General features: G+C 39.0%; 1 protein-coding gene across 5 annotated transcripts in view; it reads right to left on the bottom strand.

The window, feature by feature from the left end:
* nbeal2 (neurobeachin-like 2) overlaps positions 1-19,035 on the bottom strand; it is a 73,047-nt gene that overhangs the window by 40,004 nt on the left and 14,008 nt on the right. Inside the window, exons 1-13 of one of the 5 annotated variants that reach the window (XM_079895915.1) lie at positions 17,540-17,771; positions 15,883-15,971; positions 15,195-15,356; positions 14,917-14,998; positions 14,331-14,443; positions 13,021-13,103; positions 9,553-9,638; positions 9,117-9,429; positions 6,633-6,739; positions 5,094-5,180; positions 2,981-3,064; positions 2,060-2,158; positions 92-723 (exon numbers count right to left, since the gene is read on the bottom strand). In XM_079895915.1, the coding sequence (XP_079752041.1) occupies positions 92-723; positions 2,060-2,158; positions 2,981-3,064; positions 5,094-5,180; positions 6,633-6,739; positions 9,117-9,429; positions 9,553-9,638; positions 13,021-13,103; positions 14,331-14,443; positions 14,917-14,998; positions 15,195-15,356; positions 15,883-15,971; positions 17,540-17,569 (1,967 nt within the window). In that variant the 5' untranslated portion in view covers positions 17,570-17,771. Of the gene's footprint in view, positions 1-91; positions 724-2,059; positions 2,159-2,980; positions 3,065-5,093; positions 5,181-6,632; positions 6,740-9,116; positions 9,430-9,552; positions 9,639-13,020; positions 13,104-14,330; positions 14,444-14,916; positions 14,999-15,194; positions 15,357-15,882; positions 15,972-16,131; positions 16,193-17,539; positions 17,772-19,035 lie in introns of those variants that run through there. The other 4 variants (XM_079895916.1, XM_079895914.1, XM_079895918.1 and 1 more) reach the window with 4 other exon arrangements.

The following is a 19,035-nucleotide window of genomic DNA, read 5'->3' on the forward strand; positions in this document are numbered from 1 at the left end:
ATATATATATATATATATATATATATATATATATATATATATATATATATATAAAAGAAAAAAAAAAACATTATAAAGACGTAATTTAAACCTGTAAAGCTGTTTCCTGCGTGGTCCCTTGGCCATGCGAACTGCATTATCCGGGTTTGTCAGGTGGGATTCTGAGTAGTAGTGCTGGGGTGGAGGAAAGTCCGTGTTGAGGCACAGCCAGGCATGGAAAGCAAACGCACTCCCTGACCAGCGTTGTATAGCTGGCACCATAATACCCGCCATAGGGGGCATAAGGTCAAAATACTGCAAGGCGCTGCACCCACCCTCCCCACGGGCTGCCATGGCGGAGAGCACCCTTACAACGCGCCCGCAGTACGGGTGAGGGGGTGCACCGGGCTCAGTCCGCAAGAGCTTCAGCAGACTCTTCAGTTCACAGGGCCGTAAAGAAAGAGATCCCAAGTCTTGAAGCAAGCCCAGGAGGGCGTCCGCACACTGCCGGTCAAGCCGCTCCGGGGGTTCGGAAAGCACCTCCAGCAGAGCGCCCACTAAACCCGCCTCGACGGCTACAGTGCGGCAGGACAGAGTTCCTCGACACACGGCAGCCAGCCACTGGGACACCAGCAGCTGCAGAGAGCGAGAGCCCAGATCAGGCAACCACTGTAGAAGCAGGAGCAAAGGCTGTTCGTTACTGATGCCCAACTGCATGGCCTGGGAATACTCTCCTTCAACAGCCTGAGAGAAAGAAGAAGGAAAAAGCAAAAAAATTATGTAAGGATACAAGTTTTTTGATAGCACAGTGACTCTCAGTAATGATTCTTGAATAATGCATTTGATGAAGAACTTGTTCGACGTTTTATAAGTATGCATGTGTGTAGTATGAATTCAGTGTTATTTTACAGAGTATTATAGTATTTATAAAAAAAAAAATATTTACATAGTGTAGCTTTAACGATTGGTGACCTTCAATATCCGTCATGTTCTCCACAATTTCCGAATACTAACTAAGACTCTTCTCCTGTGGCCTAGTGGGATAGTAAAGTGTCCATCGGATGCACACTTCAGAATCTTGGTGGAAACATTAGATTTTCCATCTACTATTTTCTGAATACTTTGTATGCGGACATGCTACTCATTTGACATTGCTTTTTGCATACTATATAGGATGGAAGCAGTTATATTTGAATGTGAAGCATTTTTTTAAATGTGAGTCAAAGCCATCCAAAATGTGCAGTGTTGGGAGTCCTCCAGGACCGGGATTGAGAATCCCTACTATAGAACATTTAACAACAACAGAAGTTGACCAATGCGCTTTACAGGTAAAATATAGGTAAAATTTTACAGGGACAACTTTCGTGCAGTTCTTCACACAATTGCTACTGTATTTCTTCAGAAGGCTTTTAATATAATTATTATTGAATAAATTATTACTTTGCTTTGAAAAAAAATGTGGCCATTCAAATTGAATCCCATTCAAATATTATGGCTAGTCACATGATCTCAAGATGGCCGCCCCCATGAGGTGACCCTCTTCGTAACGTCGTCAAGTGGGTGAGGGAAATTTATTTGGACAGACCCTTGACCCCTCAATTTTGATCGAGGGAGCGAGTCTACTTAATATGCAAACTTCAGGCAGATCCATAGACCACAATGCAACACGATTGTGACGTCACAGCAGATCACGCTAAATTTACCCCCACCCCACACAACTCTAGTGCATGATATTGGAGTTAATTTGACATTTAACCACATAATACTTGTAGCTACCCTAAGCTGACTTATTTTCGTTTGTGTAATTTTATATATTCTCAAAAAAAAACAAAAAAAAAACAGCCCAAGCCTACACACAGGCCTATAGAATGGAGCGTAAAACATATTCTTAATGTAAATAATAATTGTGGATTCCAAGTGATCGAAGGCTTAGGGTGTTTCATTTGAACATATTGCAAGGGTTCCGCCAGTAGTGGGCACTTGTGCAACGTAAGCATTGACATACATCGTAGTGAATGAGACGGAGGGAAGTTAGTGAGGGAAGGGTATAAAATAACAGCCTTAGTCTCTTCTCACTTACCATGTTCATCAGCTCCTGCAGGAGTCTTTTGGTGGGCTGTCCTTGACTTTTCAACACATCGAACAACTGTGAGTAGCCAATTCGTTCCTTAAATACCTCCTGGGAAGACAAACCATACAAAACCTTACATTACAATTGAACACGCACAGAATACAATGGGAGATTTCCCACCCAGTTACCCAAAATAAACCAAAACACAAAAGGTATTATATAAAGTAGAAATGTTTTCCAAGTGGGAATATCATAAAAAACAACAACAGAATCTCACTTTAAATTCAAGTTAAATGAAAAAGTCCAATCCACTATGTAAATTGCTTTCACAACGCAAGGCCACCAAGATTATTTATTTAAACTATGCTGCAAAAACTGAGAAAACAAAAAGTTATACATCTTCATTGTGCTGCAGTATAATGTTAGTATTGCAAAGATGATGTTATAGAAGAACAGGGCGGCACAGACTATATCTGACCTAACAGCAAAGAGTTTAGCTAATAATAATAGAGGGCATTTACATAAAGTAGCAGCAGTTTCATTCTGAAAATTAGTCACAAAAAATACTTTATTTCAGTTTTGATAGAAGAAACTTTGAAATTATAAATACACTTCAAAAGAAAAACAAAACAAAAAATAGGACATGGAATGACATTTTTTGATCTGTAAGTACCATAAAATAAAAGGAGGAAGAGCATGTCATAACGTCACCATGGGTGACCTGGTTCTGCACCACAACATCAAAGGTGCTGATAAGATTAACCACACGCGCATAAGGGGCACATTTATCACACGCAAGCACTTTGACTTATCATGCTGATAAGACGAGCGACGTCTCTAAGCTGACCTTTCAGAGACTTTAGGAGAAACATACATAAGGAACGAGAGGAGAGGAGGTGTGAGAAATGAGTCGATGGAGACATGTCATACCTTGGCAGAGGGCGAGTTGCTCATAATGGCGGTGAGGACTCGAATGGCGTGTACTGTGATGCAGTCAGAGCCCTTTTCCCAGACCTACACACACACACACACGCAAAATACACATCATTTAGTTCACAATCTTCATATAATCTCATATGTTAAATGATTAGTTCAATACTAATGTATTTCCAACCCCATTTGAATAAAACCAAGGCCGTGACATTTCTGAATGTAACACGGAAACAAAAGAGAATTTAAAGCTTCAGTGAATTTTCGATGATTAATGACTTATGTTTTTTGTCTGCTATCATATGGCTTCAGAAGACTTTAGAAGAATGGAGTGCACAAGTCATATGGACCACTTTTATTCTGCATTTATGGTGTTTGTAGACCATTTTAGCTTGACAGACATGGTCACTGTTATAAGAACTGCATAAAGATACTTCAGAATCTCCTTTTGTTTCCATGGACAAAAACAACAGACTATGGGTTTGGAATGACATTTAAGTGAGTAAATAATGATATACACTACTGTTAAAAAAATGTAGAGTTAGTATGATTATTAAAAAAAGAAATTCATACTTTTATTCAGCAAGGATGCATTAAATTGATCACAAATTCCAGACTTGTATATGGTTAAACATTTTTTTTCCAGTTTCCACAGATATATTAAGCAGCACAACTGTTTTGTACATTGATAATAATAAGAAACAATAAAATAATAGTATTTATAAATATAAATATGTCACAATGTTACTGTTTTAACTGTATTTTCAATCAAATAAATGCAGCCTTGGTGAGCAAAATGGCATTTTGTGTGAAATATTTATTTTAGTTGAAGAGTTTCAGAGAGAAGCACGCGAGGTTGATAAATTCATAAATTATGAAAACATGCAACAGTAAAGCAATTTTCTCACTTTAACCTTGAAATATTTACCACCACTCAACCACAAATATCCCACCAAAAAAGACCACCAAATGAAACACACATCAAATGTTACACCCACAGCACCACAGCCAGACTAGACATGCTAAAAATCTAGAAACACTCTGCAAACTGCAAGACAACATGCAAGGTGACATGGCCTTGCAATAATACATCCAAAGAACTTCACACATACTCTCTCTCTCCACACACACACACACACACACACACACTAAACCACCATCAGCAGGATCCTCACCCTCTGTGTACTGACACTGCACTAACCTTTAAAAAAGTACTCAGATGGTACCATGGTATCAAATGCTACAATTTCATGTTACTATATGATTACCATATGTATATACGACAGTGTTAACTAAAACTAAAACTATTACAAAATAAAATATAAATATTAGGAAAAAACTATGCAAAGGTGACAAATCTTTCTGTGAAAAAAACTGTAACGAGTTTAAGTTGAAGAAATACAATTACCAACTGAAATAAATACACTAAAACTGAAATAGAAACTACTTAATTAATAAATGACAACTATTTAAAAATATATATTTTTAAAACTAATAAAAATGACAGAAGCACTCAATGTACTAAAATCTAAACTAAAAATTTAAATAATAACTGAAAATATAAATATAAAACGTAATTCAATAGTATAATAGTATATACATAATATTAAAATAACACTGATATACAATGGAAATAAAGTAGTTGACATATAATACTTTTGACAAAGTTAACAGGTGTTACATGTTTTTGCAATTTATTCTACATCATTTGGGAAGATAATATTGATGTTCTGCATCAAATACCTTTAGAACACGAGTGATTACCATCAATCTCACATCCAAATACCAAATATCATGGGATGTATTACCATGTAAGAGAACCGCATAATGTTGTTATTTTCCACATTTCTTTTGTTGCATTTAAGTCAACTGTGAACTGACAGATGCAAAGACACGTGTACATGCATGCAAATGTTTTGCTACTGCATATTCACCTAGGCAACATTGCATGTTTGTGGAACGGTGTGGAGTATGTTATGCAGAATCTAATGTTGCTCAATCAGCAGTTGTCTGTCTGTGTATTAGTGTGTTTGTCTGCGTTTGTGTCAGTCGAGTGAAGGGTGGGTTTCCTGCTGACGAACACCACACTGGATCAGCGGTGAAGGGAAAGTACCTGCTCCACTTCAGCCTCTGTGAGCAAACGTGTAGTGAGGTCACATTGGCCCTCACACTCCACCATAAACTTGTTACTCTGATAGAGCTGCAGGACGGACGCACATTCACACAAGTACCGGCACAAACAAACACATGAACACAAGTGAGTCAGAGATAAAATAAGCAAGCAGAAATTAAACTTACTGATAGATAAAGCAAAAAGAACTGAAAAGGTAATAGATGAAAAAGAGAAGCTCTTCGCAATCCTCATTACACAACATAATGCCTAGTTACAACACACTCAGAAACCACCCAGCTTAGCCAAACTGACTGTGATCACATACAAACCAGTGACCCAGCACCTATATTTCATCACCTGATGGAAACAGAGGCTGCACTACAAATAATTTTTTTCGTCACTTTGACGCACTGGGTTGACGCACTGTCATGCTGTCAATTTGTATCTGTCTGTAAAATATTGCAAAGCTTGATGGGTCAATGACAAATCTAGCTTAAATGCATTAGTGCAAATGCAAAGTATTTTTTGCAAATATCATGATTTTTTTATTTTTTTATATCATTATATTTTAATGAGTTGTACCACATGACTTTTACAACTACCTCAGCTGAACTAACCATGCCTTGTCAAAGGTCAAATTGTCTAATATTTTAAGATACTTATTGGCCTGGTCATTAGGGTTCACAGGGATCCACTCTATGATATCATTTCCTCTTTATGTTATGTTTGCATAATGATTGCATCACCTGACTTTGATTTGGCAGACATATTTTTCAAATATTTATTTATTAAAAGAATAAAAAAACGTGAGGCTTTTAATATTGGGACAGTTTGACATTATTTGGTAACACTTTATTTTACAGTGTCCTTGTATGTAGGAACTAAAGTGATAACTATAACTTAGGCATAATTACATGTAACTAACCCTAAACCAAACCCTCATCCTAACCTTATAGTAAGTACATGTAGATAATTATTACTACTCAGTACTTAAATGTATAATTACACTGTAACACGGACACCTTAAAATATAGTGTAACTGTGGATTTTAATTCAGAAACTAAAGCATGTTTAAATGTTCTAACTAATGTACGCATAAATTAAACCTTTATTGTATTTTTGAATAACTGAATAGATCTAGACTAAAAAAAATGCCATTGACCATGTTATTTCTGTCTTATCAAGCACTGTGTTGCAGTTTTTATTCTGCTCACGAAATGTGAAAGAACAGCTTCAAATCCCTACTGACATCCTTTAGTGGGAAACTTTCAAAAGCAGGGAAAAACATACCTTAGAAATACCTTACGTAAAAATGATAGAAAGCATATGAACCATTTCTAAAACCTCTGGATGGAACCATAGCAAATCTGTGGTTCAGATTAGTTTATTCGAGGACAGGTGTCTGCTTGTTATCTTTCAGAAAAAACACCAGCAGATTGCCACATTTCCATTGTCAGAGAATGGTTTGAATCCTCAGGGCTGGTATTGTGAAACGCTGCTGCAGATATCTCAGAGGGTTTAAGAAGGTAGCATTCTGACCTTGCTGTTCTGGATGAGGCGGAGGATGTGCTCAAAACAGTTGTTAGTTAGAAAGATGGCCTGCAACACCGGCCGGTCTGAACACTGCAGGATCTCTGGGATAGCATCTGCAGGGCAAAAACACAAGAACATTCAGACCTGTGTCCTCTGGAGAGATAAAACTATGCCAGTTCAAGCACTGGGACGTCTGCATTACTCATGGTGAAGAGACTACATGCAACAGCTGTTCTGTTTGGTTCAACTTCTCTATTCAAATTGTTTCCAGAGAACTGTCTACAATTACACTGAACTTCTCCAAAAGAGAAGGAAGTTCACCACAAACATAATATAAATGTTTAAGGAACATCAAACATATCAGACACAGTGATCTGGGTTAAAAAAAATAATCAGAAGCACTACAATTTGCCATGTATGATAGTTTTGTTGAGTTGACACAATCTCAACGATTTTTTTCTGGATGCAAAATGCCAACAGTTTCATCATGACGTAATATCACATTGCATGCCGAATACTATATACATATACATATACAACATACTATACTCCACATAAAACTATTCTAAAAGGCATTTTGCTATTTGTTTCAAAATTATAATGCATGCAGTTTCATGACCTTATATTAATTGAATATTTGTGTTTTAAAAATGTATGTTAATTATAATTGAACTAGTGAAGACAGAAAAGGTGTTTGGAAATTATGAGAAGGTAGAGGACATAAGATATGCACTTTCCCTCACATTTTATTAATAATTTTATTTATAATAATTTATTTATAATATAAATTTAACCCACAATTTCAACAGAAACCTAAAGGATATAAAGTTCTAGAGGCAACATGAAAGCTACGCTGAATAAACTAAACTAAAAACACAAACAGACCTTGAGAACCTTATAAATCCAAACAAAACAGACAGTGCAAATACAACACAACTCATTAACAAAGCAAACAAGCCAGTGCATTACATATAATGATTTGTTTAATGAAAGGGGTGTGTTCAAATATATGTAATCCTGGAAGGCCATACATGAGGGTGAGTAAAAGATGACAGATATATTTTTTAGGTGAATTATACCTTTAAAACGATTTGTCATGAAATGGGAACCTCCCACCATAGAAAAACACTGGATGCTTTAAATGAACACTTGAAATGAACGCAGAACTAACCAATTGATGACTGAGCTAAGGTTATTGTGTCTTTACTTAAAGAAACTACAAGAAAGTAAAACTAAACAAAAACATCTTAATTTTCCCGATGGACACTTCAAGTTAATATTTGAAACCCAAATATTACTAGTGGCATCATTTACTCACCCTTGCAAACATGTATGAAGTTCTTTATTCTGTGGAAGGGCTGCTCGATTGTGAAAAAAATCCTGATCATGATTATTTTAGTAATAATAATATTGAAATCAAGATTTTAACACAATTATTGGTGGGCGATATGATCAAAGTCTTATTTCAGATATCAGATATATAGGTATCAGTGAAATTTCACAATTACAGATACTTCAGCATAAACTAATACTAGGTTAATTAATGTAAAGTTCCTCAAAACAATTATAGAAGACAAGTAAACAGCCAGAAACACAATAAGAACAAAAAAATTATAATTATAAACAAAATTGGCAAATAAATACAATAAATTAAATAAACAGTGCTTTTAGTTTTTCAGGAAGATCAGTGGTATTCAGTTAAGTAATAGCTAATATAAATGGAATATAATCAAATGTAAAATAACTGCACAGTCTTCTAAATACAGATTAATCCTTAATAAAGCTACTTAAGTTATTCAATCAAGAGCAGTGGGTGATTTTCTCTCTGTCTTTTGTTGTTTGATTCTTATTAAAAACACAAACAGCAGCAGGTTTATTAGGCTGATGTCACTTTAAGAGCTGCACTGAATAGTATATTGATACACATCCTATTTTCTTCCAACTGTTTACATTCACTTAAGACGTTAACGATTTACGTGAATAAATACTCGCTAAAATGACATTTTTGTGTGTATTTGACCATTTAGACCCACACCTAAAGCTCAAAGTACCGTATGCACTTTTAATAACACTGTTTAATATCAAGCACGTCTTGCAGTTTAGCAACAGTAGACTGCGTTTTACAACACTTGCTTATTTGGCTAATTTGTATGTTAAGTTTTTGGGCTTTTAGGGAGGAGCGAAAGTGCACTCATGTGAAGGAAAGAAAGGTGCGCTGGACGGAATGCGGCAGCAGCACAATAATTGTTTTACCTATCTTATCTTGTTTTCATAATCGTTGGAAGCCAAAATTGAAAATCAATTATGATTAATCGCACAGCCCTAATCTGCAGAACACAAAAGAAATAGTCAATGGGGTGCAACTTTTTATCTTTATCTTCCTTTGTGTTCCACAGAAGAAAATAAATCACACAGGTTTCGAATGACATTAGGGTGAGTAAATGATGAAAAATGTTTAAAGTTAAAGAGTGATGGCAAATATTCTCTTACTCAGCATATGTTCGAGAAGGATAATGAGGTTATCCTCCCAGGCCAGGATATCTCCCTGCTGGCTCTCTGGTGGCCGGTTCCAGTTGAGCAGCTGAAAGTAATTATCCAGTACAGTCCGGATCTCCACCTGCCTATCGCATGGGCTGCTGGAGTGCAGAAGGTGGATCATTGTGGTCAGGCACCGCAGGGACATTCTAAGCAGCCGAGGGTCCCTGGGCTCTTGCGAGGATGAGGCAGGACAGAGGCACCAGGAACGCAGCACAGACATGAGGTCCTTCACAGCCTGGAGGGTGATGGAGAGAAGGCCGTTCCTCTGAAACACACACACACCACAGAAATGACAGCACGTAACAGACTCATGCAGTAAGGTATGTGGACCCCCATGAAACCCCTCAGAAGATAATTCATGTAAACAGGGCCAAATAGTCTAATTTACCTTGCACCCACTGATTACGGCTCCCTGTAGGTGCACCAGCCTCACCACGAGGGGCTCTGGGATTAGTTCACTCTCTTGTAGGTAGTCTGTGGGTGTAACCAGTCATTTAGTGACAAGAATCTTAAAGAAGTCATGACATGAGGAACGTCTTTGTCAAAAAGACTGAAAAATGAGGTCTCACTTTGGAGACACTCACCTCTCAGTTTTAGAAATACGGGCAATGAAAACGGCAAGTGGAATTTGCATGCCGAGCCACTCCCCGTACATATGGGTATATGAGATGGCGGCACGCATCAACTCATTCAGGTTTATGCTGAGGAGCCGAGACGAGGGCAACGGCCATTCAGCTGTGATTCAGGGTTGTGGCAGGAGGGACATAATGTCTCTGTTCCCTCCATCAGGGAACAAGACGTTCCCTATCTTTCAGTCACATTCGACGTTATAATGAAAAGACTGACATGGAGTGCAGAAGGTGGATTATTGTGGTCAGGCACCGCAGGGACATTCTATGGGTCCCATGGACATTCCATTCCATGGGTCCAATGGAAAGCTCCACAACCACTGAACTGTGTTACAAATGATAGAGATGCAGATGCTGGCAAGATGTATCGTGCCCTTTTGGCAACTGCTTCCATTAAGTCGTAACCTAACTAGTGCCCCATGTCAGCTTTGAATTTTAGTCCTCCATGCCAATGGGATGGAAGGGACAGGGCTTACCATGGAGACAGTCGTAGCTGCTGTTCCTTTTACCTGTTCCGTAGGGAGAAACATGTGGGAATACACATATAGACTGACCCGTTGGGCAGTGCAAAATATGGAAATACCTCTGCAGTAGGTCCTGCCTAGAAAGGAATGGAACTACTACAACTAGCAAAATCTGCCCAGGGAAAGACACGGGTTTACCAACTGGGAAACCGTACCATAGAAGTATACACATATGGGATTACCAAGGGGGAAGCACAACATATGGGGCATCTAGCCCAGTACAGGGGCTGACTGAGCGGGTATGCACTCGAGTACTGGGCCTGGCGTTGGACAACTCTGTCGAGTCTGACTCCCGGAGGATGCTCGGAGGAAACTCAATCCAGCCGGCTTATGCCAAGAGGGGAACTCACCTGGAGAGCCAAGAAGACACTCTTTTCCCCCCTTAGAGGGGAATGACGCTGCAAGCGAGACACCGAGCCAGCCTTCCCACACATTAGCTGTTTGTACCCAACACACCGGAATAAACCGGCTCTACTCGGAGATTGTAGAATCTCGTGAATATATTAGGTATTGCTCAGCCCACAGATCTGCAGATGCCTGGCAAAGAGGTGCCACGTGCCAACGCCCAGGAGGAGGCAACTCTCCAAGTGGAGTGAGCCCTAACTCCAACGGGACACGGCTTGACTTGGTATTGGTAAGTGGGCCAACGTCTGCTTGGAGACAGCCTTTCCCTTCTGCTGACCTCCAAAAGCAGACAAAGATGTAAGAGAAGTCCATGTAAACATGCAGAGCACAAACAGGACACAGCAACGCAAGGGCTACAAGTTCATCACCTGGTCCTGAAAAGGAGTGCTGTTGCGGTCTCATATGCATCAATCCGAGCAGCATGACCACGGCTGTGGAATGCCATATGCCCCAGGATTCTCTGAAAATATTTCAGTGGAACCACTGTTTTGCCCCTGAACGTATTCAGGCAGTTCAGCATTGACGCGTCGTTATATTGACAGAGTCCAATTCCATACCCTGAAAAGAGATGCTCTGCACAGAGGAGAGCTTTCTCTTTTCCCAGTTGACCCAAATCCCCAGATGTCTGAGGTTGCCTGAGCACCATGTCCCTGTGTTCGCACAACAGATTTCGAGAGTGAGCTACCATGAGCCAGTCGTCGAGACAGTTGAGACTGTGAATGCCCACTTCCCTTGACGGTGCGAGGGCAGCCTCTGTGACTTTGGTGAAGATGCGGGGAAACAGGGTCAGCCAAAAGGGGAGGACCTTGTACTGATATGCTTGACCCTCGAAGGCAAACCAAAGAAAAGGTCTGTGTCAAGGCAGAATCAAGACGTGGAAGTACGTGTCCTTCAGGTCGATTGCTGCAAACAAATCTTGGGGACGAACGTATGCCAGAATGCTTTTCTGCATTAACATTTTGCTTGTGAAGGGCCCGGTTCACACATGGCTTTGCCTGCCACCGAGGTAAAGATGAAGCCGCGGAACCTGGGGGGACGCCTGGCGAACTGAATCACATAGCTGAGTCTGATTGTCCGCAAGAGCCAGCAGGACGGGCTGGGCTTGGGGTTCAGAGGTGATTGGGGCTCCCAAGTGAGACCCCATCTGTCAGTCTTTTCAACATAATGTCAAATGTGACTGACAGACATGGAATCAAATTTTGAACCCTTTAAAACTGAGCATCTTTTGTGCAATTGTCATTATTTTAATGTATAGCACAAAAACATATTTTATTGAGGAGAAAGTTAATTAAAAAAATGTAAATTCTGTCATAATTTATGACTTAAGATTAGTCTTTCCAAACCTGTATTCATTTATTTTTTTGCTGGAACACAAAAGATATTTCGAAAAATGTCAGCGTACATTTCGTCTATTCGGTTAAAGTCAAAATTGTTTGACAGAATTTACATTTTTTTGTGAACTATCCCTTAAAAAAAATAATTTTCATATAATGGGAACCGCCTACCAACACTGGTTGGCAAAAAAAAGAAAAACACCAAAACAAAACAAAAAACAAAGCAAAGCAAAGCAAAAACAAAACGCAAAAAAACTAAACCAAACAAAGAGCAAAAAACTAAACAAAACACCAAAATGTGAACCTGGAGTGTTTTTTTGTTTTAACTGAATTGTACCACAGTGCGGACCAAAAAACCTGATATGTGAGTTCATATGGCCAGCCTTCCTCTGGATTTATGACATGCAGAGTAGAAAATCTAACAAACCTCATATAATCAATTACACCAATACATTATAAACACAATGTTGATAAACCTTTTGGTGAAAAACACCTTTTCAGCACAAGAAGCTAGTTTACCTCACCTCATGACCACAGGCCACTTGGACCCACTGTCGCTTGCCTACTAAACCAATACAGTTGTGGAAGTTGCTTCACAGAGCTTCTAATCACTTGGACAAAGCTTGTAGCACTGTCAGGATCATGTTATTTGTTTTGGCCATTGCCTGCAGGCTGCAACACAGTCCTGCTTCTCATATGTGTTGATTTGTGCTGATGAGGAGACCGGTTAGAATCTAGCCTCAAATGTAACATCTTTATCCCATTCCTTTCTCTCTTTCCTGTCTCATCTGTCATGTACATCTGTCATCAATGGTCTTTGCAAGACTCAATTACTCAATAGTTCTTTACAAACAGCAAGCCATTTTGTCTCATGTAAGGCAGGATGTGTGATATCTCCCAGGATGTGATGAAGTGAGTAAATGGGGGTAAAGATTGTGTCAGAAGGCAGGAGTGGGTGACATACCGTGGAAGAGCAAAGGAAGCTCCTCTGGCAGAACAAGAGGGGAGAATTTATACTTGCTTCTCTCCAGCATACTGACCTCCTCCCTGAAAAACACATATCAAAGGTCTTTGTGGAAATACTTGACACATTCTTACTTATCACTCAAGCAATAAGCTACAGGACACTGCAATAAATCATCTTAAACAGTAGAAGCATAGAATATTAAGACTTGTTACTTTTCTCAACTTGCTTTTTTCTTGTTTTAAAGCAGGGCTATGCAGTTTCGGGAATTTCTTCGCTGTATTCTCGCTTTTTGCTCGCAGGTTTCTCTATAGAGCCCCCCCTACAGCTTCGGAATAGATATTTGACAACACTGTCGAAAAACTCGTTGGCGACTCTCAGATACCAGAGGCTATAGATCAACGACATCAAAGATGGCAGATGGGACATTCTTTAAAACGTGTTCTTCATTCGGGTTCGAACAGCGTGAGGGAGTGCAATACTGACAGAATTTTAGCAGATTTTTTTGCCGTAAAGCAATTCGTTACATCGCGAGACCTGATATCACGCGATACTTCCTGACGCTGACGCCCGCCGGCCCAAAGTTGCAAGGGTGGTTTTTCGGCTCACAGGCGCTTGGGGGGTGCGAGACGACCACCATTCAACCCGAAAAAAGTCATATAACTATTCCCATGACTCCGAAGCTGTTCGGTTAAGGTAAAAAAGTTACTTAGTTCACCTTTAAGCATAAATCTAACTAATACATTATTCCATAATAATAATAAATGGCAGTAATACCGTGGTATTTTGATATATACATCAAGTTCATTAATCTACTTATACACCATGGAATTGACATGAATTATGTTTATTTTTCTTGTTTTAAGCAATAATCTCTTAAAAGTAATAAACTATTCAATAATAATAATAGCAGTACAATTATGTTTTCAGGCTGTAATACCATGGTATTTTATGCATTCCATATTCCACGGTACTTTACAGAATGTTATACAACAGCTTTTAACATCCAATCCATTTGTAGAGCTGGAAATATCCATTTTATAACACATACTATTCCATGAACTTCACCTTAGTGGATGGGTAGAACAGTGCTGTTTGAAGAGATGCATTGGTGCTGTGAGGAGTTTATGCTTTGTGTAATTCAGACAGAGCATAAGAACGCTTGAGAGCTGAGAGGTGAGGTCTGGGTGTGTTATTAACTGTTAAAGTGGAGCTGAAACAGAGCTTGCCGCTCTCAAAGGCTCCTATGTATTCCTATTGTAGTTTAACACCCTACCCAACTCACAGATACACACATAGCACACACTCACCCTGCCTGCCGTCTCCTCCACGTCTGATAAGGGTCATAGAGATTTTCGCACAGCAGTAGGCCGTGTTGTACCACCGACTGTAAAGTGCTCTGATCATCTGGCTGCTTCTTCAGCTGTAACAAACATACATACACATGCTTGACTGAGTCTTGTGAATACACAAACCTAGCTTATTATCACACAAACACTCCTTTGAATAAAGTAGAGGTCTTCCACCCAAAGCTTTCTGATTCAACCTGTTAGTTCAGAAACCTATAAAAGCACAGTAAACTAAACACGTGTATCGTAATAACAATAGCTGCATAACATACAATTAAGTGGACAAAATGTCCATTGGTATGTTTGGAATAAACAAAAAATGCAATACAAATTAAGTTAACTAGTTTTGATATCTAACACTAGAGTAACACTAGAACATTTTGCGGCTTTCTTCTACTGATAAGATAACGGAGAGGTGACAAGAAAAAATAAGAAGAGGAGGGTAATGGGATTAGGAAATGACGCAAACTAGACTCATATTTCCCACATGTATCAGCAGTGGTGCAAACCACAGTGAAACAGCTTCACAGATTTTTGGACTTCTTACCTGAGACAAACAGAAGTTTAGGAGCTTGATTGTCTCAAACACAAACCCAGGGGTCTTTTCAGAGTCTATATTCTCCATATTCCTGCAGGCAGAGATTTCAAAAGGATTCACATCAGCACTGGTGTTATTGTACACACCAAATTTGAAATTTAGCATAAACCGCTGCCTTGCATTATCCCTGCTGTTCGAAGATAGAAGCATATCAACGAGGTTTGAGCCACTGGGGCATTGTCACAAAGAGAATGATGGTGTTCACTATGTGCTCCGTGGGAACTGACCTGCAGATGATGATGAAGAACTTGATGAGGAGCAGTGGGTGTGGAGCAGTGCTGTTCTGGTCCTGCCCTGACATGTGGAGGGCGCTGTGCCACAGCTGGGTGCTGAGGAACACCAGTACCTCCTTGGGGAGTAGGGGAACATCGGCGCTCCATTCCTCCAGCCTGCAGACAAAAACATGTTTGTTTTGCTGTTTTTGCTTTTTGTTTGTTTTTGTTTTTCTGTTGCTTTTCATTTTGCTATGCTTTTTGTTTTGTTTTGATGAATGATTGATAAATAGACATCAAAAAAGTCAAAGTACTGTTTGTTTTATTTAACTGAAGTCATTGAACATAAGCCTTGGTCATCCTTGTTTCGTCTGCTCTTTTTTCTTAGGCCATTGCATCACATTCCATTAACATATTTCCAGACAGCCTCAATTTTTTCTTCTTCAAAATGTTTAATTAGTAGCCCTTGCTGAACTACAACACAGGGCTGGTTCAAACTGTGTGCTAAGATTACAGATCTGGTGTGTATAGGTAAGTTTTCAAAAGATGGATTTTTTCAAACTCAGCAACCGTTAAATATGCAATTAAACAAATATAGACCACTTAAAACCATCATAGTCAGAGTTCCATCTGGACCTGACCACCTACAGATCAACTCCCTGTGTCTGCGACATTTTGATAGGTCAGCATGTAACTGACTCACCGACGAGGCTCCGTCGACTGCACATCAATGATCTTCTCAAAAGACGCCACAAATGCCTCCAACCACTGCTGCAGGTAAACAACATCTTTCTGAAAGAAAGAAAAATGGAAAGAGTAAGAGTCGGTAAAACATCTTTTAACAGGACAGCCCCATTGTCAGAGGAATGGGTTACGAAGAAACGCACACTTTTGGTAATCCAAAAGTGAATCAACTACTGTAGTACAATCAATAGTCTCTCAGGCAACCCACCAAATAATCAAAATAAGTCATAAGCTTAATAAGTCTTTGCACCACAAGGTTTCACTAAAGCATGACTGGGCGCTATCTCCAAAATCAGAGCATGCACACCCTTGTGTTAACACAACAGGAAACTACAAAGTATGCAAACTTGTGCAATGTAACAGTGGATACTGTGAATTCTTAATGCAATCAATGCAGTGACACCCATTACTTTCGTCAATAGGCCAAAAACAAGTAGTGTTCGCTAGTATAGTTCACATTATAGTATTCTGGTGAGCCCAATATTTATATTATATATATATATTTTTTTTTTTTTCAGAGCAACAGTGTGCTGAGTCACAAAAATAAGTAGCACTTGCAATGTCTCCCATTAGACTGTTTGTGCAAATATAAAAGAGTAAATCTGATTAAATATGGTTTGACAAAAAGTCTTTACACTCTCAACGGGACATCTTTGTACCTTACTTATCCATGAAAGGTTCATAGTAGTACATTAAACATACACATTAAAACTTTAAAGTAGTATGTATGCACCTTTAAGGGGTAGATGGTACAGCATTGTCCCAAAGTTGTACTGCCACAGTGACAAGCTGTTGTACTCCTATGGGTGTATGGGTTTTTCTGAGATTGTACATCACAACATTTGTCATATGCAAACATTTATATGTAGTTTTATTGGGTTCCTTATTATCGCTACCATTGCAACCTACTCTGCAAGAAATTCTCATTGTCTGCCTTCAAATCATATTGTTGTTAAAAATTCCCTTTTTCTCAGCTGTGAAGCATGAACAACTGGTGTATAAACCTTCAGTCATACCCTGCTATTCGATCTCATGAATCAATTATAACTAAAACAGGAGGACTAGTTAAACAAATCACATGTCCTGCCTGGGTAATTTAATGAGATAGTCTTTGTATAGCACTTCTCTAGCATGAGCATCGCACTAGCAATGGGTTCAAATTCAAGGGAATGCATGAACTGATTGAACGTAACTCTGACATTAAGTATTTCCAGGCATAATCAATCAATCAAAATAACCGCTGATATAATTCACCTTTTGATGGAGAGATCACAATAACCTTTACTGTAAAGTTCTGTTGAGAATGAGTCACAAGCAAGAACATGTGTATCAAGACGAACAAACTCTTGCATGTGACTGTCACTTGAAAGCGGCTGGTGGAAAACATTTCAAAGAGCGAGGAGCTATGCTTAGCTTAAATGATGCGGCTTGATCCGCCCACTCATATAGGGGAAGTTGGGCTGTCAGCAGCTTCATAAAACACTCTCTGAAATGTACACACTCTGATCACAAAATACAGGGGGCTTTTGGTATACTAAAGCAATGTGCACTACAGCAGAATGCAACTGTAAGATAACATTAAACCTGCTCAAGGTGGAAAAAAAAAAGAACTTTACCAATTGCTGTTCATTTAGGGGCCAGTCCATGTCTCATGGCAGGTGATGTGCGGTGGAGGGGCTCTTGTTACCCCGGACTCTGCTGAGCCCCCACCAAGTTGGTTCTAAAACGTCCAGAATGTGTCCACTTGTAAGCCTCAGTATCAATCAGAATCCATCATGACGCCTCGGTTTAGACGCGCTGGCTTACTTCACTGCTCTTTTCTGCTCTCTTGCTGTCTGTACGTCTGTCAAGCAACCAGGAAATGGCAAGTCACTTTAACTGAGCCACATTTCCTGTCTTCTCTCAGCTGGGCTTATCGTCACTATTTTCGCTTCCTTCTTTGCCGCTACCATAGCTTTATTGGAAGAGTGTGATCACTTGGAAGATCACCTTGCCATGAACGACAACCGGTAAGCTACGGTGTATGATGAATGCAACCTTTCACAACATTTTTAATGAAAATTCTGTCTTTATTTATTCTCTTTCAGGTTGTTCAAAACCAGTATGACTTTCTTTCATTAGAGGAACACAATGAGAAATGATGGACGGGGAATGGAGCTTTTTAAGTTTCGAAAAGGGCAAAAAAAAGTCTCATAATAGTGATATTCACAACTAATGCACCAAAGTCTAAGTCTTCTGTAAACATACGACAGCTTTGTGTTACAAACAGGTTGAAATGTACGTTGTTATTCACTGATAACCTTCCTCTCCAGTGAGGCGTTAGTAGCTATGACGAACTGCTATGAGAGTTGAACTTGAGAAAAAGATCACTCTGATTCTTGAGCAAATCATTCACATTGGTTTTGTAAACTGGATCAATTGAGTTACTGAAAGACATCTGATTTATATAATTACTGCAGATTTCAAGATTTTCAGTGAATAACAACTTAAAGGGTTATTCTGTCATCATTTACTCACACTCATGACATTCCAAACCCATACGAATCCCATATGAATTGAGCTGTTTAATCAAAGAGGCATGAACAATTTTTATATTGAACAGATTTAATTTAGGGTTTTAATATCAACATATAAACATTGATCAGCGCATATAGAACATCAAAAATGGTAAACGGAAACTCAACAGAAGCTTGCTTGACGCCTGAGAGCCATTGACTTTTGTTTTCATACGTCAAGCACCGTTGATCATTGTTTACATGTGAATAAAAGCCAAAATTAAATCTGTGCGTCATATAAAACGATCATGTCTCTTCAGAATAATCGCTCAAACCATATGGATTTCTTCTACAATCTCTTAATGAACTTTTTAAAGCATCAAAGTTTTTCAATGGAGGGATAGAAAATCTCTCAGGATTCAATAAAAATATCTTCATTTGAATTTCAAAGATGAACAAACGCCTGGAACGATCATCATGAGGGTGTGTAACTGTGTGAGAAACAGACCGAAATTTCATCATCAAATTAATCAAATGACTTCAGAAGATTTGGTATACAGTGCAGAAGTTATTTTGTCATTTTGGAGCCTACCCGTTCTCATTCACTTTTATTAAAA

The sequence above is a fragment of the Squalius cephalus genome, assembly GCF_949319135.1.
Source record: "Squalius cephalus genome assembly, chromosome: 15".
NCBI lineage: Eukaryota > Metazoa > Chordata > Actinopteri > Cypriniformes > Leuciscidae > Squalius > Squalius cephalus.